We start from the raw sequence: 27319 nt of genomic DNA, 5'->3' as shown, positions 1-27319 counted from the left end.
CGTTTGTTCCACCCTCAAAGAATTCTAACAGAATTCTAATTAATTTTATAACGCTATGAATTATTTTCTTGAATGGATCTTTATCTTGGCTGCAACTTGAACAAGTTGCTATTGTGAATATTGGAAGGAACTCAAGGATAGTTGCTCATCAGGAAGAATTTGTATTGTCACAGTAAAACAAGGACATATGGTCCCTTTACCCTCCTATCTCTGGGGGAATCTCATAATTGTTCCACTCTTTGAACTGGGAACAATATCCCATCTATGCTAAATGCTTTTCACCATGCAGGTTTGACTGGACACCTCAGTCTGTTCCCTTCCGGTACTTGTGACCAGCGCTATACAGTCACCCCAGCCTCCTTAAAACAAATGGTTTATTAACAAGCAGAAAAAGGCATTAGGAAAAGTGGTTAAAAATAACAGGGAACTGTCCTTTGTCTACACTCATCTGTCTCTTGTATCACTGCAAGCTAAGTTACACAGGCTTTGCTCTGGAGATAGAAGAACAGAACTGGCTCAATTCACATTCTTTTGAGATGACAAGGAGCTCCTGGTACCCAGCCTCATTTCACTGTGTCCCTGAGAGCATCTTCCCATTTGTTTGCCCATTTCTTGTGGAAGAAGTCTTTGCTGAAACCTCTGTGTGCCTGGGTCGAGTCACTATGGTTCTGAGCCATGGCCATGCTATGGGGCCAAATTGTGAAGCTGACCTTTGTGCTCAGACAGCTTTCTCCCAGACAGATATCTACGGTGAGACCCCCATGTCTGTTTGTCCATTGTTTGACAGTTAGACCCCATGACACTCCAAATCTCACCTCAGACACAAGTCTGGTAACTGTGCTGAACTTCCCAAACATCCCGTGATGTTCCAACACTCCCACATAAATCTGCAATCTATCCCTCACTGTTACTCCTGAGTACCCCGGTATCTGCCACACACACCAAGGGGCTGGATTCATGGGGCTTCCCAGAAGGCAGCTGTCACAGGGGCTGTGATAAGAAGCCTTTTATAGACCAATGTCAGAGGTGTTGCTCTGTGGAACCCTGACATAGCCCTGATCTTTGGATCTCAGACTATCTGAGCACCTGGAATGTATTTATCCTCCTGCCACGGCTGTGAGGCACCATCTGCTGCCTCATCTTTTCAAATCAAGCCCTTCCCCCTACTCCACCACGTCCACCAAGACTCCTACCATTGGCTAGGGAGGAGCCAGGCAATGGTAAGAGATGCCCTGGGAGCCCAGACTGCTATAGGGAGCCCGGACTCTCCAACTTCCTTAGGGGGTGCATCCTGGGGCCAGGGGACACAGGCTGGGGACATATTTTGTGCCCTTCAGCCTAATGCCAAGAAGAGGTGGAGGGTCTGGGGCTCCTTGCAGTGGCTCTGGATCCCTGAGCAGCCCTTACCATGGCCCAGCTCTGGCTTCTCTCCTGAAGAGAGGATGGAGTCTCAGGTAAAGAGGAGGAGCAGGCGTGGGGTATTGTGGGAAGGGATAGGGCAGAGAGAGCGACTCAAATGAGAGGAAGAGGAGCATAAATGCGGGTCACAGAGGGGATGGGGCTTCTGCTTGTGTCCCGCTTTTTCCTTTAAAAAGATGGTTACCTTATAGTGAACGGGCTGGACTGGGCTTGGAGCTAGCTGTGCTTCTGTGAGGGAGCTGAGTTCCATTACTGCCCCTTTCCATTGCTAGGGCAGCACAAACAGAGGGGACAGGGTGGGAATCTGGGTCTGTGTCTCTTGACAGGACTCCTGTGTGTCTGACCCTCATTCACACATCACTTTTGCAATGTATTTATCTTCTCACCACCTCTGTGAGGCAGGGCAGGGCTATTATCCACCTCTACAGAGGCCATACTGGGTCAGACCAAAGGTCCATCTAGCCCAGTATCCTCCTTCAGATAGTGGGCAGTGCCAGGTGCCACAGAGGGAATGAACAGAACAGAGAATCATCAAGTGATCTATCCCTTCTCGCTCATTCCCAGCTTCTAGCAAACAAAGGCCAAGAACACCATCCCTGCCCATCCTGGCTAATAGCCATTGAGGGATATATCCTCTGTGAATTTATCTAGCTCTTTTTTGGACCCTGTTATAGACTTGGCCTTCACAACATCTTGTGGGTTCCAGGACTAGCTGCTCCAAGAAGCAGTCATTTAAGGTGTCAAGAGACTTAATCTGTGCATCCCATCCTGAAGTGATATATACCCAATTCATATGGAGACAATTGAAATCCCCCATTTTTATTATTGATTTTTTAAATTTTAATAACCTTCTAATCTCCATAAATATTTCACAATCGCTACCAACATCCTGGGTAGGTAGTCTGTAACATATCCCTACTGCTATATTCTTATTATTAGAATATGGAATTTCCACCCATAATAATTCTAAGTTTGGTTCATTTACGATTATTACTTCAATTGCCTCTTCCTCACCAGCATGACCTGTTCTGTTCTTTCAATATATTTTGTACCCTGTGATCACTGTGTCCCATTGATTATCCTCATTCCACCAAGTTTCTGTGATGGCTATTATATCAATACCCTCATTTAATATGAGGCACTCTAGTTTATCCATCTAATTATTTAGCTTTCTGCATTACATGATGTTCATGAATGGGATTTTTTTTATTTGATTGTTTCTCAACAGGTCCTACCTGTATTTTATCACCTTCCATCCTCTCCTCCTTACTAAGACATAGAGAATCTCCATTAGTCTATCCTCTCTAAAGGTTGTCACTCTCCAAACGATGTGCTTGTCTGCACCTGTCAGCTTTCCCAAAACCCTTAGTTTAAAAATTCCTCTATGACCTTCTCACTCTTAAGTGCCAGGGATCTGGTTCCATTTTGGCTTAGGTGGAGCCCATCCTTCCTGTATAGGTTCCCTCATTCACAAAAGTTTCCACATTTCCTAATAACACATGCAGCACTACTCTGCCTCTGTGACATTACACTCAGATGGGGGTGGACTCATCAGGTCTGCAGTGCACAGTCATCAGTGGAAGAGCAGTTGCCTAAATGACTGTGCCTGGGCTCCTGTTTTAATCATGTCTCTGACTCGATTCAGTCACATGCCCCTGGTTGAGGGCAGAGGAAAAGGGGGGTGACTGTGTCCCTTAAATAGCTCTTAAACACAGCTGTTGCTGTGCTCATGGATCACGTAGTATCCCGAGTGCTCAGGAAGGGTGAGGACTGGAACTTCAGAACACCTCTCAGCTATTTCCCTGGCTCATGCATGTTTAACCAGAGACGGAATGGTGACAGGTGAGGTATAATGGGAAACAACATTCACGTCCCTTCTCTTTATTGACTCTATCAAGAGGAATTCTAAGGTCAGAGCAGGCACCAATACAGCTCTTTATAAGCAAACATCACACTGGTCCACTGGCTCTCTATGAACACAGACACATTGTAAAAGCTGCTACCTGCAGTGGTCTCCTTCCCCAATGTGCTAGCCTCCCTCACCAGCCCCTCTCCCATTCTTCCAGGCCTTATACCATGTCTGAACCTCTCTTTATAGAGTGGAGTTCACTAGATCTCATCTTCTCGGATGTAATGTCCTGAATAGAATTGGTGCTCGTGGCCCATGTTTTTCATCTCCCATGTCACTGGAGCTGGAGCTAAGTGATGTACTGACCCTTCACTTGAAGAACATCCTGATTATCCTCGCAGAAAGTTGTTGGCTTTTCACAGTGTACACAATTGGGTTCATAAGTGGTGGGACAAAAAGAGAGATGTAGCCCAGGAAAAGGTTGAGCAAAGGAGGAGATGTCTTCCAATATCCATGTATCAGACCCAAGCCAAGCTGTGGTGTGTAAAAGAGCAGGACAGCACAGAGGTGAGAGACACATGTGTTCAGGGCCCTAAGGCACTCCATATGGGACGTAATTTTCAGCACTGTTTTGAGGATCATCACATACGAAAGGAAGATGAACAGTGAATCCAACCCCAACACTGTGACTGTAAGAAAGAAGCCATAGATGTAGTTGATTGTGATGTCCGTACAAGCCATCTTAACAAGATCCTGGTGCAGGCAGTAGCAATGTGAGAGGACATTGACTCGACAATATTGGAACCGTTTAAGGAGAAAGGGCAGTGGGAATATTAAAGACACCCCTCTTAGCACAAACACCAGTCCCATCTTTTGAATTCTTGGCAGGGTTAAGATAGAAGCGTATCTCAGTGGGTTACAGATAGCAACGAATCGATCAAAGGCCATCAACAGGAGTACTGATGATTCAATGAATGCAAGTGAGTGGATGAAGAACAGCTGGGCAAAACAAGCATCCAGACTGATCTCCCTAGAGTTAAACAAGAATATACCCAGTGTTGTCGGCATGGTGGATATCAACAAGGCAAGGTCTGTGATGGCCAACATGGAAAGGAAAATGTACATGGGCTCATGAAAGCTCGGATCTGTTTTTACAATGAACAGAATGACTGAATTTCCTACTGTCGAAATAACATACATTAAGCAGAAGGGGATAGAGATCCAGAGATGGACGTCTTGCTTCCCAGGTATCCCAGTGAGAAGAAATACTGCTGAGTTCAATTTGGTATCATTGACAGCTGACATAATGTACTGGGCAGGTCCGAGGAGTTTTGAAATATCCTTCCTGAAAGGAAAAAAAACAAACAAACCACTAGACTAGATGATATTTAATGAGACATCTTTCTGATCTCACTGCAAGAGATTCCCAGGAGGTCAAGGAAGATAATCTAAAGCATGGTCCTTGATATGCACCATCGATAGGAACATAGGCAGTGCCAAACTAGATCAGATCTGTAGTCCATCAAGCCTCGTATCCTATGCCCAGTACCAGATGGTTCAGAAGAAGGTGAAAGAAGCCCTGAAATAGACATCTATGAGATAACCTGCTCCCAAGGAAAGTTTCTCCCCAAGACTCACTAATTAGACATATATTGTAGTATAAATTAGGCAGTTTTAAAGCCCTTCTACTGTTTTTTCTGTTAAGTCCTCACAACTGGAATTGGATTTTTTGCTTACTCATATAAACATCCAGTCCCTGTTTCAGCTCTTGGGCCCACTGATATCTTGTGGTTGGGAATTCGGCAGCCTACTTGAGTGCTGTGCAATTTTACAATTGTGACCTTTCCACTGACAAGCTTTCTGGCCCTCCATTTTGGAGTGTGGTCCATTGTACCCGTGACACGTGTATAAACACATGGCAAGTGCATAGTGAAAAAGGTCATTGTATTTATCTGTCCTGCATTGAAGCCATTTGTTAATGTATTTCCTTCACAGGTGGAGGGTAAGGAAGGCAAGGGAAGGCAGGCTGCTCTTTGTCTGATGCTGATGCTGGCAGCTTGGTCCACATGGCTGCCTGGCCCCCGTGCTCCAGGTCCGGAAAGGCTGGGGTTGGGCCACATCCTGGGAGCAGGGAGGCTTGGGAACTTGGGTGCTCCAGGCCTGGGGCACTGGTCTGGGGCACAGCCTCTTGCTGCGGTGTGGGGCTGGCTTGGCTCCATGGGGGCTTGGGGGGTCATGGAAGGGGTTTGGGCCTTCGTTGGAAGGGGCGAGATTTGGGGTTTGCCTGCCCAGGTGAGGATTCACCACCATCCATGGTTTCCTTGCCTAATTTTTATATATATTATTTTCTCCACTCCTCAGGTCCTATGTTATGCAACTGTCTCTTTGCAGTACAGGGATAAATTCTTAAGCCCAGTTTCTTAATTCAGTAATAATGACTTCAAGTGCATCACTCCAGATAAACCTGTATAAATTCGACCAGAACCAGGCCCTATTACATTTCTCTACCAAATACTCCCAGTGATCCACTCTGACCTAGAGGAATCCCTCCAAGAGAAGCTGAAATTCTTTGCTTCGCCAATGTTGACTGACTCCAGGGAATTCAATCATCCTACAGGTCTCATTTTATCCTCACAGAACCTGCATCTTCTTCCCATGCAAGTGTCTGTCATCGGGATTTCTTCAGAACTTGAAAAGATCGCAGCGTCTCAGCCCTCCTTCACTCACTTGTCAGCAAAGAAAAGTCTAGTAGCTCCTCTGTCCCTGGGTTAACAGCTGAGTGGTTCTCCTCAGGTTCTGTTCTGTCAGCCTGTAGCCTGTACCCAGAGCGGTAACAGGCATTGGGGTCAATATAGAAAATATTCATTCCCTGAGCTCTCACTCACTAGTACATACCCCAGATGTGTTAGTCAGGCATGGTGAGGGTTTACGGGAAGTGGAATTCAAAGATAAATGAAGGAGTATTCATGGAAATGGAACTTCATTTCCTACAGGAAAGTAATCCATTGCACTCTCTCTCTCTCTCTCTCCCCCTCCCTCTCTCCTGTATTCATAAAATCCATAGCACCCGGGAATGGCACTGGGACAGACATGTAACTGAGCTGCCATAATGAAGGTACATGTTAAACCCACTTCATGGGATGTTTGCTGTAGAGCTATAGTGAGTTAATTATTGGGATGTTGATGTTATGGCTATATTGCGAGAAACCAGTAGGGTTCATAGCAGGCTGCTAGAAAACAAGCAGATAGGGAAGGAACAGCTCAAGAAAACCTGTCGCTCAGTCAGCCCTTCAGGGAGGTTGAAAGACAGAACGGGAGCTGCAAGCTGGGAGGAGCCTATTTCTGGGCTCCAGCTTGATTTGCCAGAGCTGGGAGTCTGTCCAGAGGTGGGTCAGCTGCTGTGAGTAGCTCTTCAGACTGACAGGCACAGACACTTCTGGGGATGTCTGAAGGCCTTGCCCTGCCTGGGTCCTTGTCAGAGTGGGAGAGTTTGGGGTCAAAGATGTGTACAGAGTAGTTTGGTTTAAGAAGCCTGGCTGGTCATGCATCTCACCACCAGTCACTCACAAGTTCCCAAAGGGAAGAACCACAGGACAGAGCCTGAGTGTAGGAGGATTGCGAGATTCTACCCCATGAGAGGGAAGGTTACCTTCCCTGACATCTGGCACTCAGAGACCAGAGAGGGGGATGAGATGCAGTTAGTCCTGTAACTTTTAGTGGTGTCTACAGAGCAGAGATGCTAGAGCCCTGAGCCATTCAGGAAACAGAAATATCCCCTGTCTGACCTGTTACCAAAGAGCAATGCAGCTCTGAATACCAGAGTTCATAACTGATCCACCCAAATAATAAAACCTTTGAAAATACATTTGCTAATTAAATTTCCAGGAGCAAATAAACCATTAACTGATATTCCAAATAAACCATTAACTGTGGTCTCTTGTCATTAAGCCTCTGGCAGGATCGGGCCCAGAGCACACTGCACCTCCAGAAATGGGACCCACGGAGAAAGCCTCAGTCAGGAAAGTGCAGTTTTTTAACACTCCAAGCTCGCTTGGGATGTCAGATTTCTGTGCAGCTTCACTGAACCCCTGAGGAGCATGGGCAGGTGTAGGGGAGGGGTTCCCAAGCTCTTCAGTGCTACCAGCCCTTCACTGAGTCACCCCGACAGCCCAGCTCAGTCCTCTGCCGCTGCACAGAACATCTGCAAATGGAAAAAAACCTTGTAGCCTTTTCCCTTCATTTGCATTGTAAAGATAGTGAAACCTGCCAACGTACCCAATTCCTGCTAGAAGGGGAGCCGCTGACACCAGAGGTCTTCAACCAAAAGGACAAGGAGTCAGTGTAGAAGTAGCACAGGCAGCAGGCAGTATCTGTTCAGACAGGGAGGCAACTGCCTTTATGAAGCATGTTTGAACGTTCCCTTGGGGGCCACTTGGCCATCAGGGAACCTCAGCTGCTTAGCTTAGTGTGCACCAGCTTTAATCCCCTCATGGCAAATGGTAAACTGCAGAAGGCAAAATCACAGAGGACATGTGGTGATCCTACCCAACATGACTGCAGTGCAAGCCCTGCTGCAGGCTCTATTCCTGGAATCTGGGCTTCTCATCATGATTAGTCACCTGGCTACCTTGGGGCTGCTGAGCAGTAACTATGATGCTGTCACAGCTGTGATCTTGTTGAAATAAATAATAATAATCAATAATAGAGGATCAGATTTCTCCCAGACAGCCTCCTGTCCTGCATAGCACACTCAGAGTGCAAGCTACGAAAGGGAGATTCTACAAGGCTGCTTACTTGGAAATTTTCTTGGATCATTCCAGTATGATATAAACTTCCTCTCTGTTATGGTGCTTAAGTGCTGGAATAAATTGCCCAGGGAGGTTGCAGAATCTCTATCCTTGTAATTTTAAGAGCAGGTTAGACAGACACCTGCCAGGAATGGTCTAGATAATAATTAGCTCTTCCATGATCACAGGAGTCTGGACTTGATGACCTTGAAGTCATGCAATTCTCCCTAAACCATAACAGGAGGCCTCAGGATCCAGGAATCCCCAAAGTTAGGTACACATCTCAGCGATCCACTGGTAGCTACACTCTCCCACACACCCATAATCTCTGGATCTCCACAGCTGCTCTAGGACCCTCTCCAGCTCCTGGCTAGCACAGATTCATCAGAGATGTGCTACCTTTTCCTGTCACAGTAGCCACTGCCCACGGGATCTGTTGAAGGGGTCTTGTACAGCGTGGAGGGGGCTGCACAGAGGTGGGAAGGTTGGTTAGAGTAGCTGATGGGCACAATACCCCAGCCATAGACTGGTTGGGAAGTTTTAACCTTTCCATACCCATAGTGCAGCCAGACACTCAGTCTATGCAACCTTCATTTATGTTATGAGGAAGAAGCAGATGAAAAGCCTCCAATTTATCTTGGGGATCCATAATCTCAGTTTTGTAAACAAAGTCCATTGCCCATCTATCCCATGTTGAGTGGATAGTGACCTATATCAATGAGTTTGCATGGAACAGATCCCTGTGCAGTGCAAGATGGTATAAATCTGGGTTTATTCTCCACCAAGGGTGGAAGGCTGGGAAACTGGGAAACTGGCTGTTGTCTCGTGTTTGTCCTTGAATGTCTTCGGAATAAAACACTCAGGTAGCTTAGTTGGGTGTGTGGTGTTACCTGCTCCTGTGTTGGGTAACAATGCTGCCTGGAGAGGCCAGCAGTCGAGTCTGAGAGAGGCCAGCCCAGCTGACTGGTTACGGGGCTCAGTGGTTCCCCAGACTGCACCCCGGAGGGACAACCTGTCACAGAGTTTGTAGAAGAAATTAACAAATTAAACAGAAAAAAGTCACTAGGACCAGATGATATTCACCCAAGAGTTCTGAAGGAACTCAAATATGAAAACTGCAGAACAACTAACTATCACTTAAATCAGCTTCTGATGACTGGCAAATAGCTAATATGATACTGATATTTAAAAAAGGCTCCAGAGATGATTCCAGCAATTACAGGCATGTCATCCTAGCTTCAGTACAAGGCAAACTGATTGAAACTATAGTAAAGAATAGAATTATCAGACATATGAATGGACATGATTTGTTGTGGAAGAATCAGCATGGCTTTTGCAAAGGGAAATTATGTCTCATCAGTCTATTAGAATTAATTGAGCTGGTCAACAAATGTGCACAAGGATGATCTAGGGCATATAGTGTACTTGGACTTTCAGAAAAGCAGTAGACAAGATCCCACAACAAAGGCTCTTAAGAAATGTGAGCAGTCATGGGGTAAGAAGGAAGGTTCTCTCCTGGCTCAGTAACTGGTTAAAAGAGAGGAAGCAAAGAGTAGGAATAAATGGCCACTTTTAGAATTGAGAGAGGTAGCTAAGGATGTCATAGAATATTAGGGTTGGAAGGGACCTGAGGAGGTCATTTAGCCCAACCTGCTGCTCAAAGCAAGACCAATCCCCAGACAGATTTTTGTCCCAGATCCCTAAACGATCTCCTCAAGTAGGGAACTCACAGCCCTGCATTTAGCAGGCTAATGGTCAAACCACTAAGCTATCCCTCCCCCACAGAGGGCTGTATTGAGAGTGCTCTGATTCCACATATTCATAAATGATCTGGAAAATGGAGTAAACAATGAGGTGGCAAAATTTGCAGATGAGATTAAACTATTCAATATACATAACTCCAAAGTAGACTGTGATGAGTTACAAAGGGATCTCAGAAAACTTAGTGACTGGGAGAACACATTTTTTTGTTGACAAAAGCAAATTAATGCATATTGGAAAAATATAATTCCAACTATCACAATGTTTTCAAACTCTGTCTGTGTGATAATTTCCAAGAGTCCTTCTGAATTCTTGTTGCCGTTGCCTCAATCCCTATACCTCTGCAATACTGACTGGCAGACAAGTAGTTGAGGCCATGAATTAAGGAAGAATCAGAAAGAATTTGGACATAGTGAGACTATTCAGTATCAATTCAGTTACAGTTTTACAGCTAAATAAATATTTTGAAAATCTATATGCCCATGTGGATCAGGGCACAAGCCAATCTCTTAGTGTCAGGCTTTAGGGTGACAGTATCATTGCGGTCAAATCACACACACCCCATCAGTCTACTGCTGTTTTCTTACACCTTCTTCTGCAGCACCTGGGGCTGTCACTGTCAGAGAGAGGACACTGGACTAGATGGACTACAGGTCTGATCCACTAGGCCACTCCTACATTGGAAATGAGCGAAGTTTCCCCCATGGAAACAGACATTGTCATGCTGGGTTATAATGTTCATCTTTAATTAATCTCATGGTGATCTGGGGCTCCCACATGAAGCTCAGAGGTTGACTGACACAGCCTTGGCTGAGCTGGAGGCTCTGTGTGTGTGGGGGTTATAATGTTGTGCTCCACAGAATGGGCATGAAGGGCACAAGGGTCCTGGTATTTAAGGATACAGGTTTGAACCTCTGTTACTTCCTGTTTCATTTGGTGAGGCACTTTATGTAACAAGAGAAGCCATACAGGTGCCTGTCTTAGCATTTGCCCCTTGTGTGTGAGATTTCTCACTGGTGAGACACATTCACTGATTACTCCTCAGCCAAGGGAGCAGGTGTGACAGAAGGCACCTCACCCCCTGCAGAGGAAGAACTGTGGGGAACGTGGGGTGTCTCTGAGATTGCAGGATCCAGGTGCAACAGTGCTGCCTCTGGCAGGACATAACTGAAAGTATCAATTCGGGACAAAATGCTTAGAGCGGGGCAGTCAGAGCCAGTTTCCCATTATTGCCACCAGCATCACTCCTTATGGAGATGACTGGTTGTCATGGAGTGTTTGGGAGTTAGGGCCCTGCACCAGCCACTTCCTGCCATTCACCGTGACTCTCAGTCAGCCAGTAAAACAGAAGGTTTATTAGATGACAGGAACAGAGTTTAATATAGAGCTCTTAGGTAAGACAACAGGACTCCCTCAGTCAGGTCCATCTTGGGCCTCTCTCCATTTCCCCAGCCAGCTCCAAACTGAAACTCCCTCCAGCAGTCTACCCCAGACACACAGCAGCTCCTCCTCCAGCCTTTGTCTAGTTTCCCGGGGTGATGTTATTGACATAATCTGTAACTGTGTAGATCTCTGTTGTGACATCTGTTATTTATTTTAAGCAAATATTGTATAAAGGTTGTCGTGTAAGGGGTGTTATATCCCTGGGGGCAGCTGGTTTAGGAAGAAATCACTTGAGGCCAGACAGCAGACAGCTAATAAAACTACCATTTATTTACAGACACAGAGCTTGCCTAACTAGCCGAAGCTGGCTGGGCTATCCCCTAATAATCTAACTCAGTTGCCATGAGAACAAAAACCATGACAACCAAATACACAACATATTCCTCCCCCTCAATAAGAACATCCCCTAAATAAAACACACACTAGACTAGAGAAGGTGGGTAGACTGCCTCCATTCCCGGATAAACCCTGGGGATTATTTTGCCCCATAACCATGGGTTCGTCCTAGCTAAAGATCCAGCCAATGAAGAGGCCTTCTGTCTCTAGGTGGATTACGGCAAACTTCTGGTGTTGTTGCACCCGTAAGCACCATGGGCTCAGGGTCCACAGCATAAACAGGTGAGGAGGTGGTATCAGCTCGTGCTGGGCAAAGGAGTATCTCAGCTGCCGGCAGTAATGGAGGAGAACAGTCAGGAACAGGTGATTGGTGATTCGGTGTCTCACCGGAAGAGATGAAGTCAGACCACTCAACTGCAGATGTGTCCTGAGGACTGGCATGACCTGGCAACAGCTGATCTACATGTCGCCGCCAGGTAAGATTCTCTGCAGTCCGGACTGTGTAGGAAACAGGTCCTGTTTGAGTGATGATAGTAGCAGGGACCCATTTAGCTCTGGAAGTATACTTCGGAGCCAAAACTGGCTGTCCCGGGCTAAAGGTTCAGTCTTTTGCACTGGGTGCCAGTCTGAGGACTTGATATTGCTTCTGATGTTGCACAATTTGTCAGGGTTCAGAAGGTTTCAGCAGATCAAAGCAAGTGCACAGCTGTCGTCCCATCATTAGAAAGGCCGGGGATGCCTGGGTCGTAGCATGAGGTGTGTTTCTGTAGGAAAGTAACAAGGTATCGAGATGCTTTTGAATGGAGTGTTGTCCCCTTGCTGATTTCAAAGCGTGTTGCATTTTCTGCACAATCTTTCAGCTAATCCGTTGGTGGATGGATGATATGGTGCTGACGTGATGTGGTGTATCCCATTTGCCTTCATGAAATTTTGAAACTCCTGAGAGACGAACTGCGGTCCATTGTCTCTCACAAGTTGTTCTGGCAGACTGAAATGACTAAAAAGTCCCCGTAGTTTTTGGATAGTACTCTGCAGTAGTGGACTGTATTATAGAGAGTTCTGGCCATTTAGAATGGGCATCTACTGCCACCAAGAACATGTTGCCTTCAAGGGGGCCAGCGAAGTCAATGTGAATACGTTGCAACGGGTTTTCAGGCCAGTCTCATTGGTGTAGGGGTGCCCACTGGGGTGCATTCCTCACACCCTGACATGACATACAAGCTTTTGCCTTCTTTTCAATAGCACTGTCCAATCCAGGCCACCAAAAATAGCTTTGTTCAATTTCCTTCATGCGCACTATTCCACAGTGACCGGAATGTAGCTGTTCTAACATCTGTGATCTCAGTGGTGATGGAATAATGACACGTCTCCTCCACAACAAACAGAGAGGTTTGTCGAGATTTTCCATGCATCACCAGGTCCATAACTTGGGACAATACTGGGTCAATGCGAGTTGCCTTCTTTATCGGAGTAGCAGTGATGGGTATATTCTCTACCTGTTCAAAGTAGAAGATTTCCTTTTGGGCACTATCTTGATGTTTGACCGGCAAAGGCAACCTTGAGAGGCCATCTGCATTGCCGTGCACAGAGGATTTCCGATATTTGATTTCATATGTGTGTGCTGAAAGTAACAATGCCCAACATTGCATACGACTAGCAGCTAATGGGGCAATGCCTGTGTAGGGTCCGAAAATTGACGTCGCAGGTCGATGGTCTGTGAGAAGAGTAAACTTTCGCCTAAACAAGTACTGATGAAACTTCCGAATTAAAAAAACAATTCCTAATGCCTCATGTTCGATTTGGGCATAGTTAGTTTCTGCTTTGCTTAGAGTGTGTCAAGCAAAAGCAATAGGTCTTTCTTCTCCCAAAGGCATAATGTGTGACACGACTGCTCCCACTCCAAAAGGGGAGGCATCGCAGGCCAATTGTAGGAGTAAGGATGGATCAAAGTGCGTTAGAACTTTAGAATTTAGCAGTGCATCCTTAGCTTTGTTAAATGTAACATCACAGGCTTCAGTCCACTTCCAGGCCTTGTTCTGCCCCAGGAGCTCATGAAGTGGTTTTAGCAGTGTGGCTAACTGTGAGATGAACTTTCCATAATAGTTCAGTAGTCCTAGAAACGAGGGCAGCTGGCTTACATGTCAAGGTGGGGGAGCCTCCACAATAGCTTTAACTTTTGCAGGGGCCTTATGAAGACCCGCAGCATCAATGATGTGTCCCAAATATTCAACAGAGGGCTGGAAGAATTCACATTTGTCTTTGTGAACTCGTAGACCATACTCTTCCAGTCTTTGTAGGGTAGCCTCTAAATTCTTTAAGTGATCCTCTTCATTCCTTCCAGTGACCAGGATATCATCCAGATAGCACTGAACTCCTGACAAGCCACACAAGATCTGGTCCATAGCCCTCTGGAACAGGGCAGGAGCAGACATTATTCCGAAGGGTAGGCAACAGTATCGATAAAACCCCTTATGAGTCACAATAGTCAACAGCTCTTGGGACTTTTCATCGATGTGCATCTGTAAATATGCTTGACTCAGATCAATCTTACTGAACTTTTGTCCCCCAGCCAGGCCTGCGAAGAGGTCATCGAATCGGGGAAGCAGGTATTGCTCTGCACACAACACGGGGCTGACAGTGACTTTAAAATCACCGCAAATCCGGAAAGAGTTATATTTTTTCACTGTTGGAACGATAGGAGTGGTCCATGAGCTATGGGCAACTGGTATTCGGACTCCATTGGTGACCAGGCGTTCCAGGTCTGCTTCAACTTTTGGCCTGATGGCATATGGCACAGTTCGGGCTTTCAGATATTTTGGTGGACTGTCAGGTTTAATGTTCAATGTCACAGTGATTCCCTTCATACTTCCCAAATCATCTCCAAAAACAGCAGCATGTTTCCTTAGTATAGGGGTTAGACTAGTTTCTTCTTTAGTCATCCGGTGCACTTCTGCCCAGTTCAGCTGAATATTCCCAAGCCAAGACCTACCCATTAAGGCTGGGTAGTTACTTCTCACCACAAACAATGGCAATTTAGCAGCCTGTCCATTCAGCTCCACCTTGACATCATGGGCACAGCTTCTCCCGTATACGTCTTCAGAACAGTTTTTGTTGCCTTAAGCGGAAGATGCTGTAGCTTTTCTTTATACCCAGTCTCAGAGACCAGCGAGACGGCTGCACCGGTGTCCAGTTCCATGTGTATATGTTTGCCGTCCAACAACGAGGTTACCCAGTATTCATGTGAGCCCACCGCCAAGGACAAAACATGCAGTGGCACTTCCTCTTGCGATGAGGTGTCACCTTGATCATCCTAGGTCTGCTCTAGGGTATGCAGGGTTCCTCTTTTTGTCATCCAGACCACAGGCCTCTTTTTCTTTTGTTTACAGGCACACTCAATATGTCCTTTTTTGCCACAGTGTCAACACACCCAGTCCTTACATCTGCATTCTGATGTCTGGTGACCCGGCTTACCACAGCGGTAACATTCTTGACTCTGCACAGTTTTGTGGATAGGTTCTTGTGACACTTTTTGCACCCTAGGGGATGCACCGATATATTTCACCTCCCTTGTAGCCAGTTCCATGGAGTCAGCAATATCCACAGCCTTCTGTAATGTAAGCTGATCCTCTGTCAGTAGGCGCTTCCGTATAGCTTCACTGCACAGGCCACACACTAACCTGTTATGCAGGGCATCATTTAACATCTCTTTAAATTCACAGTGTTCTGCTAGCTTTTTTAAAATTGCTACAAATTATACAACTGTTTCATCTTCTTTTTGGTCTCTTTTGTGGAACCGAAATCTTTCAGCAATTACCAGTGGGGTTTTGGGGAAAAATGGGAGCCCAGGATTTCCACGATGTCACTGTAAGATTTAGTCTCAGGCTTACCAGGGTGTAGTAAGCTGCGTAGCAGGGAGTACGTTTTAGCTCCTACAATGCTTAAGAATATTGGCACCTTCTTCTCTTCTGTAATGTCATTTGCAATAACAAAATGCTCAAAACACTCAGTATACACATGCCACTGCTCTATATTCTCATCAAAAGGTTCCAGTGGCCCGGTCAGAGTAGCCATGATTTTTAGTTTCACTTTCACAGTCAGTGCAAACAAGCAGTTTTTGTTTGTTTGTTCTTTACCTTGACTTCTACTTCCTTCTGTTACTGGAGCAGCACCGGAATCCCACCCTCGTCGCCACTTGTTATATCCTCGGGGACAGCCGGTTTAGGAAGAAATCATTTGAGGCCAGACAGCAGACAGCTAACAAAACTACCATTTATTTACAGACACAAAACTCCCTAACCGGCCGAAGCTGGCTGGGCTATCCCCTAATAATCTAACTCATTTGCCATAGGAACAAAAACCATGACAACCAAATACACAACAAGGGCTCTATGGAGAGGTTATGGTTTGCTGGTTATGATTATCCTGTCTATAGGTGTGTATCATTTGTATAGTTGAAGTTATGAAGTTATACTGGCTCTATACTGTCTGTATTTCAATCTTATGCTGTGCTTCTGGGAGACATCCCAGACAAGTTGGTGTCAGCTCTGCCTAGCCTGCTTGATGGCCCATTAAGGACCATCAGCTACACAACTGACCCATTGAGAGAAGGCAGATACACCTTGTGACTCAGCAAAGTATGCAGGGACTTGCCCATGTGACTGCAGGCTCCATTTTGCTGTAATTTTCCACAGTAAGAACAGAGAGGTGTTCTTACACCTGGAAAAGCCTATAAAAGGCTGAAGCCTCATCTCCATCTTGTCTTCAGTCCTGCTTCTTACCTCTGGAGGAACTTTGCTACACTGAAGCTTTGAACCAAGGACTGAAAGACTCATCCCAGCTGCGAAGGTTACTCCAGACACTTGATTTTAACCTGTAGTTTGTTCCATCACTGCTACAAGCCTGAACTAAGAACTTTGCCATTACTGTATGTAACTGATTCCATTTAACCAATTTGAGCTCTCAGCTCTATCTTTTTTCCTCTTATGAATAAACCTTTAGATTTTAGATTCTAAAGGATTGGCAACAGCGTGATTTGTGGGTAAGATCTGATATGTATATTGACATGGGTCTGGGGATTAGTCCTTTGGGATCAAGAGAACTTTTTTTTGTTTTACTGGGTTATTGGTTTTCATAACCATTTATCCCCATAATGAGTGGCACTGGTGGTGATACTAGGAAACTGGAGTGTCTTAGGGAATTGCTTATGTGACTTGTGGTTAGCCAGTGGGGTATGTAGTAAGAGGAGGCCCTGAAACAAACTTTTATGTCAGAGGCCCAGTCTGAGGCCTGAAGCCTGAACCAAAGTACTTCCAGGCATTGCTAAGCAAAAGCTGGCCTGTGAGCCAGAGGCAGGCCCAGCTCACAGAAGTTGGCGAGAAGAGGGTTGTTAGAAGCAGGTGCATCGACATATAAGTGCTAATAAGAGGACCTTGCGCCAAGATGACATCAGGATACTCCACAGATATAACAAGGAACAGGCAAGTGCATCTTAAAGACAGGATCAAAAGGACAGCATGATGGATAGCTCTATCTGTTTGAAACAACATGATCAAAGGGGGAGACAGCACTCTAATGAGCAAAGAGGCTGGACCTCAATACGTCAGGAGGGGTGAGTAATCTGTCCTGTAACTGTATAAAAGTAAGTCCCGGAGTGCGCATCTTTGTCTGGCCTAGGGGGCAGTGGAAAGTCCCGCCACTGACTGAGCCGGTCCATTGTCGGGGACACAAATTCTTAGAATGCCTTGTAGAGTCTACGGGAAACTATTACTGTGCTTCGTTTGACAATAAACCTGGCTCGGGTTCCATTGTACCTTACTACAGTCAGTGATCTTTGGGGGTTCTCTCTGGGTTTGCTGTATCAGCTCTCTGCACAGAGCCGGGATAGCACACAGAGGGAACATGCATGCAGCCAACTGTTATCATCATTGAATAAGAGCAGAGCACCACTTCAGTAGCTATTGACAACAAGGCAAAACCAAAGTCATCTCTGTCTGGCTGGTTTGGTTTCCCTTAGAGGTGGAAAAAAACCAGCCTTGGGCTGTAACTTCCCTGCTTTAAGCACTTTGTCCTGAACTGGCACTCTCAGTTGGGTCCCGCCACAACCAGCATCGTTGCACTCCAACCAGTATGAATTTCTTTCCTGGTTTGCCTCTCCTTCAATGTGGGGAGCACAGTCCTCACTTTTGTAATCAAACCGATGTTCCCCCCTCCCCAGACGCTTCACTTAACGGCATCCTGAGTTTAGATTAAAACTCCAAACGAGTTTATGAATTAAACTGGGGTTTCTCAGGTTTCCACACACAGGTTAGAAATCCCTTTGGCCGGGGTGCAGCACTTCCCCTCAGTCCGGCTTATTTCCTCAGGTGTTTCCCGTCCTCTTGTGTGGAGAGTGAAGAGCCAACGATGATGTCACTCCCTGATTTTAGCTATAGCACAGAGCGGGAACCCTTTCTTTCAAAGCTCTGTACCTTTCTCACAAACTGCTCTGGGAGCCAACTCCCCAAAATGTGACCTCTAAGGAAGGGTGAGCTACGTGGCCTAATCACAAGCCCTTGTGGAGTCACAGCATCTATAACTTATAGGCTGTCAAGAGCATTCCCAGAAACCTTCCTAAGGCCTCTTGTTTTCCCTACTGGCACATTTCCCTGAATAGCCCCTTCCCAACCAGCTGCCTAGACTGAAGGCATCTTGCCTAGTATTCGTTACCAAGGTGTGACTGCAACTGAAAACAGATACGTAGCCAATATTCATGACTTCAGGTACACAAATGATACATGCATGCAAATAGGATAATCATATTCAGAACATCATAGCTTTTCCAATTACAACTTACACATCTTACATGAAATGTGGCATAAATATGCTAGAATCACATCATAATAATATCACTATGAGACATGGGGGGTGCAGTGTCATACAAAGATCGATAGTTCTTTCTGCCGGTGAAATACCTGAAGTTACATAACAACAACAACAGTTGGAAATAAAGCTGAGTAAACATTGTGACACCCAGGCTGCAGCTCTGTGGCTTGCCAGGCAAGGAGACCCTGAGACCAGCACAAATGCACTCAGGGCCAGGAACGTTCCCAGCGCTGGCCTTGGACCAACAATTACAAAGAAAAATTTAATGTCAGCAGTGCTGCACACCTGGTATGTACATCCCGCTCCCTGTCCCCAACACACTCAGCTCTGCATGTCTGTCCTGTATTCCCGCTGCCTGTCCCCATAACCCTCAGTGCTTCCGGATTCTCTGTGCACACACTCTGCTTGCCTCCACTACCCTCAGCACTGCCCACCTGCCCACGTGCACCCCGCTTCCTTCCTCTGTAACTCCCAATGCTGGCTACTTGTCCATTTAGGTCTCCAACCCCCCACAACTTCCAGCCCTGCCACACAGAGCTGCCTCTCACCCAAAACCAAAAACAGGAGCAAGACCTCACAGGGGCAGCTCACAGAAACATCTCCTCAGACTAAGTTAAACTCAGTCTGCCTGCACCCGGGAAAAAGGGAAGATTGCCTGTCCCTGTAGACTCCCTGTGTATCTCCACAACCCTCAGCTCTGCCTCCTTCTCTTTGTACAACTCCCTCCTTACCTCCACAACCTCCAGCACGGCCTGCTTCTCTGTGTACACTTGCCTACCTGCCCCACAACCCCCAGCGCTGATTTCCTGTCCGTGTACGTGCTACTCTGCCACCAAAACCCCAAGTGTTTATCCTCCAGTCCATGTACACCCCATGCCTGTCCCCAGAAATCCCTGCACTCCCTGCTTATCAAAGTACACTGCCTGCCTGCTCCACAACGCCAAGTGATGCCCACCTGTCCATGTACACCCCACTCCCTGCCTCCATAACCCCCAGTACTGGCTCTTTGGCCATGTAGGCCCCCCATCCAAAGAACTTCCAGCTCTGCCACACAGTGATACCCCTCACACAGGTGCCAGATCCCACAGCAGCAGCTCACAGCAACACCTCCTCCGAAGTGGTTAAACTCAGTGCCTGCCTGCAGTGGATAAAGGGGGAGATCAGCTGAATTGCCTTTCCTGGAGTGAAGGGAATACAACAGCTGCATAGCTTGTGCATGGAAGGAGAGAGGGACACACACGGTGGAGGTAGAGAGGATGTGGATACTAAAAATAGCCTGTGTCAGTAACTCTTCCTCAAAACAACAAAAAGCTTTAACATATTGCAGCCTGCTAGAAAGCCAGACACCCCTTCCTTAGGCTGTTTTTCCATGTCAGCAATTGCTGATGTTACCATGAGGCTATATTGGGGCTGCTCAAGGGAGGAGGGATGGGCGAGGTGGGGGATGGTGTCAGACACTATCTGGCACAATGTGGTCTACACCACACTACAGTCTGAGACATCCCTCTTCCCCCCAGGTCCTAGGAGGACTTCTGATGCCACTTTGGTCTGTGCATTAGGCAAGATGTTCATTCCCGATTTTACCCTGTTTTAGAACTTGGAGCCACTGTGCTCTGGATACTGCATGTCCCCACTGCTCTCCACATACTGTGCGTTCCTGAACCTCCCCAAGGTTAGATTTCTAACACTGCGCAATTTCCTCTAAAACTGAAGCATGCTTTCATTTTTACTGCTTTTTGGGCTTGTCGAGCCAGAGATGCAGGGGCACAGAGAGAGCAGATTCCTTTTCCGCCCTAAACATTTTTTTATCCTTGTTGATCTGAACCCATGCACCTCGTAGTCTGAAATTTTTGGAACTCTGCTGTCAGTTCCTCTTTGGTCCAAATGAGCTCACCCTTCCTTAGAGGTCACAGTATGATTCCAGTTCAAGTGTAAAATAGGGAGATTTAGGGTGATCTCCAGGCCTTCTTGGGAGTTTTGCAATTGATCTCAATGAGATCAAGATTGCCACAGTTAGTGATTAACTTTCAGCTCCTAGCTGGGAAAATCACAGCTTTGAGTCCTGCTAAAGAGAATGCTATTTTGTTAGGGTGCTGAAAGATCCCCACATGTAAATGTTGCATTCCTATTTTTTTCTACAGAAGGCCAGTGTCAATCTGGAGTGACCCAGTGAGGACAGATACACACTGCAGAGACTTTGCCGTAGTTACCAATAGGACAGTGAAATGACTAATTTTGAAAACTTGATCGAATCTGAGATTATCCCACATAAACTGAAAAAAGGAAGCTATTGCAACAGATAGCAGGACACAGTAATACAGAAGGAATTGTCCTTAAAAACAAATATTTGTCTAAACTATTTCCAATACATCTGTAGTTCCAATTTTAACAGATAAATCCATTCCTGTTTCTGACACTACTAAACATTTCAAGTCACTGTGCAGGTTAATTCCTGCCCAGATGGTCCCTGACTTGAACCTGGAACTTTTCCTGAGCTCTTAACACTAATTTTAATGCAGAAACAAGTAACTTACCAAATCCTGTTCAACGGAGTGTGCTACTCAGTATACGAATCTCACATACCTGACACTCGGCATGCCAGACAGTGACCTTTATCATTCAACTGAACAGTCCCTGCGGACTCTCCCATTACCCAGGACTCCCAGACAATTCCCTCAGCTCTGTGAGCAGAGGGAAGAACAGAAAATAGACCATGGAGCACTCAGCTTGAGAGCCTCCCCTGAGAGTGGAGAATGATTGGCCGATAATAAGGGCTCAAACTATTAAGGGAATCTGAGTATTGAAACTGCAATGTACTGCCAACTGCACTGTGTGTGGCAATTCTGACAAGATATGGGACCAAAACACATTTTTAATAGATTGTATCAGCTTACAGGCTGCATACCATCCATGCAATTGTAATATCCCATCCATTAGCCTCTGAAAAGTCAATGCCACTCCGTATAGGCCAAATGATGTGATCTTGAACTGATGAAAGCCAAAGGGTGTGAAAAGCTTTCTTCTCCCAGGATTCTGGCATCAAAGGTATTTGCCCGTATCCCTTTGTGAGTCTAAAGTGGATATATATTTGGCGGCTGAATCTCTTCTAGGTGTTCATCAATACCTTGCATTAAGAAAGCAGATTGGGAGAGGCAACCTAGTGCCAGAGGATATGGAAAAATCTAATATACTCAATTAGTTTTTTTTTGCCTCTGTTTTCACGAACAAGGTCAGCTCCCGGACTGCTGCACTGGGCAGCACAGCATGAGGAGGAGGTCAACAGCCCTCTGTGGAGATATAAGTAGTTCAGGACTATTTAGACCAGGCCTGCACAACTCGTAAAGTGGTGAGGGCCACGTTACTCCAAAGAAAAAAGCTGAGGGCAGAAATCCCCCAGTCCCGCAGAAACACCCCCCCCAGCGCAGCCCGGTCCTGCGGAAACAAGCCCTCCTTCCCCAGCGCTGCCACACCAAAACAGCTGTGGGCCAAAAAGGAAGGTTGGGGGTTGAAGGAGGGTGATACTTTATTAAGAATTTTTCAATTAAAACAAACAATTTTTTAAATTTTTTTTATGAATCATGGGAAAAATTAAGAACACCTGTTCCGTTGAAAGAAAACATTTGTACTTTTCATAATTACCTTGCAGCCTTGGGGAGCCCTGCGCCCTTTAAATCCCAGCCCCAGCCTGGCCCTGGGAGTCATGGCTGGGATTCAAAGGGCTCTGGGCTGGCCGGAGTCACGGGAAGCAGTGAGCCCTTTAAATCTCATCCGCGGCCGGGATTCAAAAGGCTCTGGGATGGCTGCAGCCGCAGGAAGAACTGAGCCCTTTAAATCTCAGTCGCAGCCAGGATTCAAAGGGCTCTGGGCTGCCCGCAGCTGCTGGGAGCCCTGAACCCTTTAAATCTCAGCCGCCGTGGGGATTCAAAGGACTCTGGGCTGGCCGCAGCCACCTGGGATCCCTTTAAAACCCAGCCCCAGCCCATCCGCCAGAACCGCGGTGGGGACTCAAAGGGCTCAGGGCTCCCCCCAGTGGTGGGGAGCCCTAAGCCCTTTAAATCTCAGCAGTGGATGGGATTCAAAGGGTTCTGGGCATCCTGCAGCGGTGAGGTCTGAAAGTCCCGCCCCCGCAGGTGTGATTGGGCAGAACTCAACCACTGGCACTGCTGGCTCCTGCCTGCAGGCAGGTGCACCACCGGGAGCTGCCCCACGAAGCGCCACCCACGCCAGTCCTGCTACTTTGGCTGTGATGGTGAGCGAGCACAGTGTTTCCCATGTGTGCGAGGTTTAGAATCCCCCCACGGCCGCACAGTGAGCCTCCGTGGGCCGCATGCGGCCTGCGGTCCTGTCATGGTATAAATCCCCACTCTGAACCTTAGAGTCCAAAAGATGGGGTACCAGCATGAATTCCTCTAAGCTCAATTACCAGCTTAGAACCTGTAGTGTTGCCACCAACCAGGACTTGGAGTGCCTGGTACACTCTGGTTCACCCAAAATCTTCCCTGGGGACACTAAGACCCAGACCCCCTGGATCTTAGCACTAGGAAAGTAAACTCTTTCCCCCACTGTTGCCTCTCCCAGGCTTTCCCTCCCTGGGTTACCCTGGAAGATCACTGTGATTCAACTCCTTGAATCTTAAAGCAAAGAGAGATGCACCTTCCCACCCTCCTCTTTTCCCCTCCCCAAGAGGTAATACAGATTTAAGCTCTATGAATCTAAAACAGAGGACATTCCACCTTTCCCCCTCCCTTCTCTCTCCCTGTCTCCCACCAATTCCCTGGTGAGTACAGACTCAATTCCCTTGAGCCTCAACAAGGGGGAAAAAATCCATCAGGTTTTAAAAAAGAAAAGTTTTTAATAAAAGAAAAAAAAAGTTGTCTCTGTAATTTAGATGGTAAATGTTACAGGGTCTTTCAGCTTATAGACACTAGAGAGAAGCCTTTCCCCCAGCACAAATACAAATTAAAATCCTTCCAGCAAAATACACATTTGCAAATAAAGAAAACAATCAAAAAGACTAAACAGCCTTCTACTGGTACTTACTATTTGAACAGAAAATTAGAGAGCATGTAGGTATGTCTGGTCACTCTCAGAAACCAGAGAAAACAACAGACAAACAAACAACACAAAACAAAGACTTCCCTCCACCGAGATTTGAAAGTATCTTGTTTTCTGATTGGTCCTCTGGTCAGGTGGTCCAGGTTCACTGCTTGTAACTCTTTACAGGTAAAAGAGACATTAACCCTTAACTATGTGTTTATGACAGGGCCATATGTTGTGCAGGCCTGATTTAGACTCTTCATTCACTGAACATTAAGAAAGAGACTAGAAAAACACAGGAAAAAAGCTTCAGAAACACATACCCTCTGCCATCGAAAAACACTGCTCTGAAAAGTGGCATTTTTTCAAACAGCCAAAGAAGTGGTCTATATAGTAGCAAAGTTGTCAAATTTTCACAAGAGGGTGAAAGATGAAAACAGAGTCTATGATGCAAGATCACCAATGTACGTCTTTCCCTGGCTAAGCATGGATTAGCCATGCAAGGACAGGATGAGAGAGAAGCCTGCAAACTGTGGAAACTTGCTGGAATTATGGAATTTGTTCCACAATATGATGAAGCATTCACAAATAATAATAATTAAAATTAAAATTAAAATTAAAATTAATAGTAAAGCTGATACATTATATTTGGTTGTAGCAAAGGCCTTCCAAATGAACTGGACGGCCACAGTATTTTTTCACAAACCAGAGGGCTTGTTTACCTTCTTTTCACAGCCTAGCACTCACCATGCTCGCATGGAGGGTCAGGAGACCCTTTCAGTAAAACCGGGATTCTCTAGCGTGTCCCCTAGCAATGGTTAAGCCGCTCTCCCGAACTGATTTTTGCCACAGCTTATAAAGCGTAAAACCACAAATTATTATATTTGCTTACACATAAATCATAACCTTATTTGGCAATCATATGACATACATTGCAGAAGAGCAATTAACATTATCCTTATATGGTAGGTATAACATATGTAAAATTGCAAGCTCTTATCTTTTACTTCCTTAAGGATGTTTACATGACTGTCAGAAGACCCTGACATCAGTTACCCTACTTGCGGTCTAGCTGACCTGCCTCGTAAGGCCCCTTGGGACTCAGTGTCCGGTGTTCAGTTCCCGATTCTGGCCAGTTGTTGCTATGCTGATACTTGGATTATTTATGCTAACGCAGGCCTTTTAATATGTTACTGTAGGGCAGTGGTGAGCTGGTTCTTAGGGGAATTTTTCCCTTATGCTAGCAGCATGATCATGGTTTGTGTATAACGGAACTGCCTTCTGGGAGTGCAGTTCCGCAGTGGTTATGTTAGCAACTTATTTCTTATGTGTTAGTACTTTAGGCCTATGATTTTATAATTTAGTACAAGCAGATTAGATCTGTTGTAAGGAGGGGGGGGGCAAATTTCCCTGTCAGGAGATATTTATACATAGGATAACATGAAAAAGTGGAAGTATGCACACCAACTGGAAGAGTCCAGTCAATTGAGATGATATTCCTGGGTCATCTACCATAGAAGGGGATTGGGCACACTGACTGTCATAAACATAGAGAAAAGAGTTACATAAAATCCCTCCTGGGTAGTGGACTAAATCGCTTTACCTGTAAGGGGTAAAGAAGCTCAAATAACCTGTTTGGCACCTCACTAAAAGGACCAATAAGGAAAGAAGATACTTTCAATTCTCTGGTGGGGAGGGGAGGTTTTGGTTGTGCTCTTCGTTTGTTTACTCTCCGGATGGAGAGAGAAACTAAGCAACTCCATCTCCTAAACATATCCTTGAAATAATCCATTTAAGAATTGCAGAAATTGTTAGGCAAAGAAACGCATTAGGTTATCTTTTGTTTTAGCTTCTGAATTCTCCCTATGCTAACGGGTAGTTTTATTTCTGTTTTGTAACTTTGAAGGTGAGTCCAGAGGGGAATCCGCTGTGTTTTAAATTTTCTTCTTTCCTTGTAAAGTTACCTTCCATCCTGATTTTGCAGGTGTGATTCTTTTACTTTTTTTCTTTATAATAAAGTTCTTCTTTTAGGAACCTGATTGATTTTAGTGTCCTAAAGATAAAGGATCCAGTCTATAGTTTTATTAAAGCAACTGGCTTGTGTATTATTCTCAAGCCTTTCCAGAAAAGAAGGTGAAGGGTTTCAGTGATATTTTTGGGGGAATATGGATTCCAAGTGACTCTTCCCTGAATGTCAAGTATCAGAGGGGTAGCCGTGTTAGTCTGGATCTGTAAAAGCAGCAAAGAATCCTGTGGCACCTTATAGACTAACAGCTCATGCTCCAAAACATCTGTTAGTCTATAAGGTGCCACAGGATTCTTTGCTGCCTTCCTTGAATTTTTGCCTGAAGCACTTGGTGGTGGCAGTGATACCGTCCAAGGACAAGGAAGGGAATTTGTGCCTTGGAGAACTTTTTAACCTAAGCTGCTAGAAATAAGCTTAGGGGGTCTTTCATACAGGTCACCACATCTGTACCCGAGAGTTCAGAGTAGGGAAGGAACCCTAACACTGACCCACCAGATCCCTTCCAGGATTATGTCCCTGTTGGTCACATTAGCCCATTTTGCATCACACTGGGAGCTCATGTGGACTTTTTTGTCCACTATAACCACCGTTCTGTGCCCTAGCCAATGGATTAGTCCCTCAGTATATTCAAGTGAAAGCATGATTCAGGGTTGTCATATGGAAAAGGAATTGTTCTTGGGTTGTTGTTACAGTGATGTCACAGGAGTTTAATTCCCTGAGTTCCTGGTAATCTCAACATGCTAAGATGCCAGCTGCTCCCTCCTCAGCCACTAATCCCAGAGAGGAACGATAGTTCGGTGCCAGGCACACACAGGTTTCAGCAAAGGGTTCATTCCACAAGAAAGAAGTAAACAGGTGGGAAGATGATCTCAGAGACACAGGGAAATTAGAATGTGTCCCAACAACTAAACGGGGATATGATTGAGGTCTATAAAATCATGACTGGTGTGGAGAACACAAAGAAGAAAGTATTGTTAGTCTTGTTTACTACTTCTCATAACATAAGAACTAGGGGTCACCAAATGAAATTGATAGGCAGCAAGTTTAACACAAATAAAAGGAAGTTCTTCTTCACACAACTCACAGTCAACCGATGGACTTCCTTGCCAGAGGATATTGTGAAGGCCAAGACTATAACAGGGTTAAAAAAAAAGAACTTGACAAATTTATGGAGGATAGGTCCATCAGTGGCTATTAGCCAGGGTGGGCAGGGATGGTTTCCCTAGCATCTGTTTGCCAGAAGCTGGGAATGAATGACAGGAAGCTGCCGTCCCATGCCCTGCGTCTAGAGGCGTGATACTGTGAGTGTCAGGAAGCACCTTTCGTAGGGGGCGGTACATGCAGGCAAGTCCAGGGCCATGTGGAGCTACCTGCACCTCTTCAGCAAATGAGATCTACCCCAGGGAAGCGCCTCACACCCCAACTCTCTGCCCCATCCCTGAGCCCTCTTGCACACCTTTACTCCATCCCAGGGCCGAACCCCAACCTCCTGCCATCTCCTGAATCCTAAGTCTTGCCCAGATTCCCACTCCCACCCCAAGCTCCTGCTCTGAGCCCCCTCCTGCACTCCAAAAGCTTTATCCCCAGAGCCCACACCCACAGTTGGAGCCCTCCCCCTCTCCTGCACCCACCTTCCTACCTCTCCCGCAGCCCCCTCCTCATCTCTGAACCCCTCATCTTTGTGCCCATTCTGGATCCTATGAGGCGTCACAAATTCTAATATCCCTGGGCCCCCAGAAGAGTTAATCCGGCCCTGCTCATATATCACTACAAACTAAATTACTCAGGCTTTGCTCAGGA

General features: G+C 46.0%; 1 protein-coding gene across 1 annotated transcript; it reads right to left on the bottom strand.

Moving 5' to 3' along the window:
* Positions 1–3637: 3637 nt before the first annotated feature.
* Positions 3638–4573, bottom strand: LOC127058298 (olfactory receptor 51G2-like). The gene has a single exon (XM_050968096.1). It carries the CDS (start codon positions 4571–4573, stop codon positions 3638–3640), a length of 936 nt encoding a protein of 311 aa, XP_050824053.1.
* Between the last annotated feature and the right edge of the window lie 22746 nt (positions 4574–27319).

This window comes from Gopherus flavomarginatus, chromosome 1 (genome assembly GCF_025201925.1).
Source record: "Gopherus flavomarginatus isolate rGopFla2 chromosome 1, rGopFla2.mat.asm, whole genome shotgun sequence".
NCBI classification, from domain to species: Eukaryota; Metazoa; Chordata; order Testudines; family Testudinidae; genus Gopherus; species Gopherus flavomarginatus.
The sequence above is the reverse complement of the archived record's forward strand: the minus strand, read 5'-3'. Positions and strand labels throughout refer to the sequence as shown.

Excerpts from the sequence above, each read along its gene's own strand:
- LOC127058298 (XM_050968096.1), bottom strand. The coding sequence starts at position 4,573 with ATGTCAGCTGTCAATGATACCAAATTGAACTCAGCAGTATTTCTTCTC.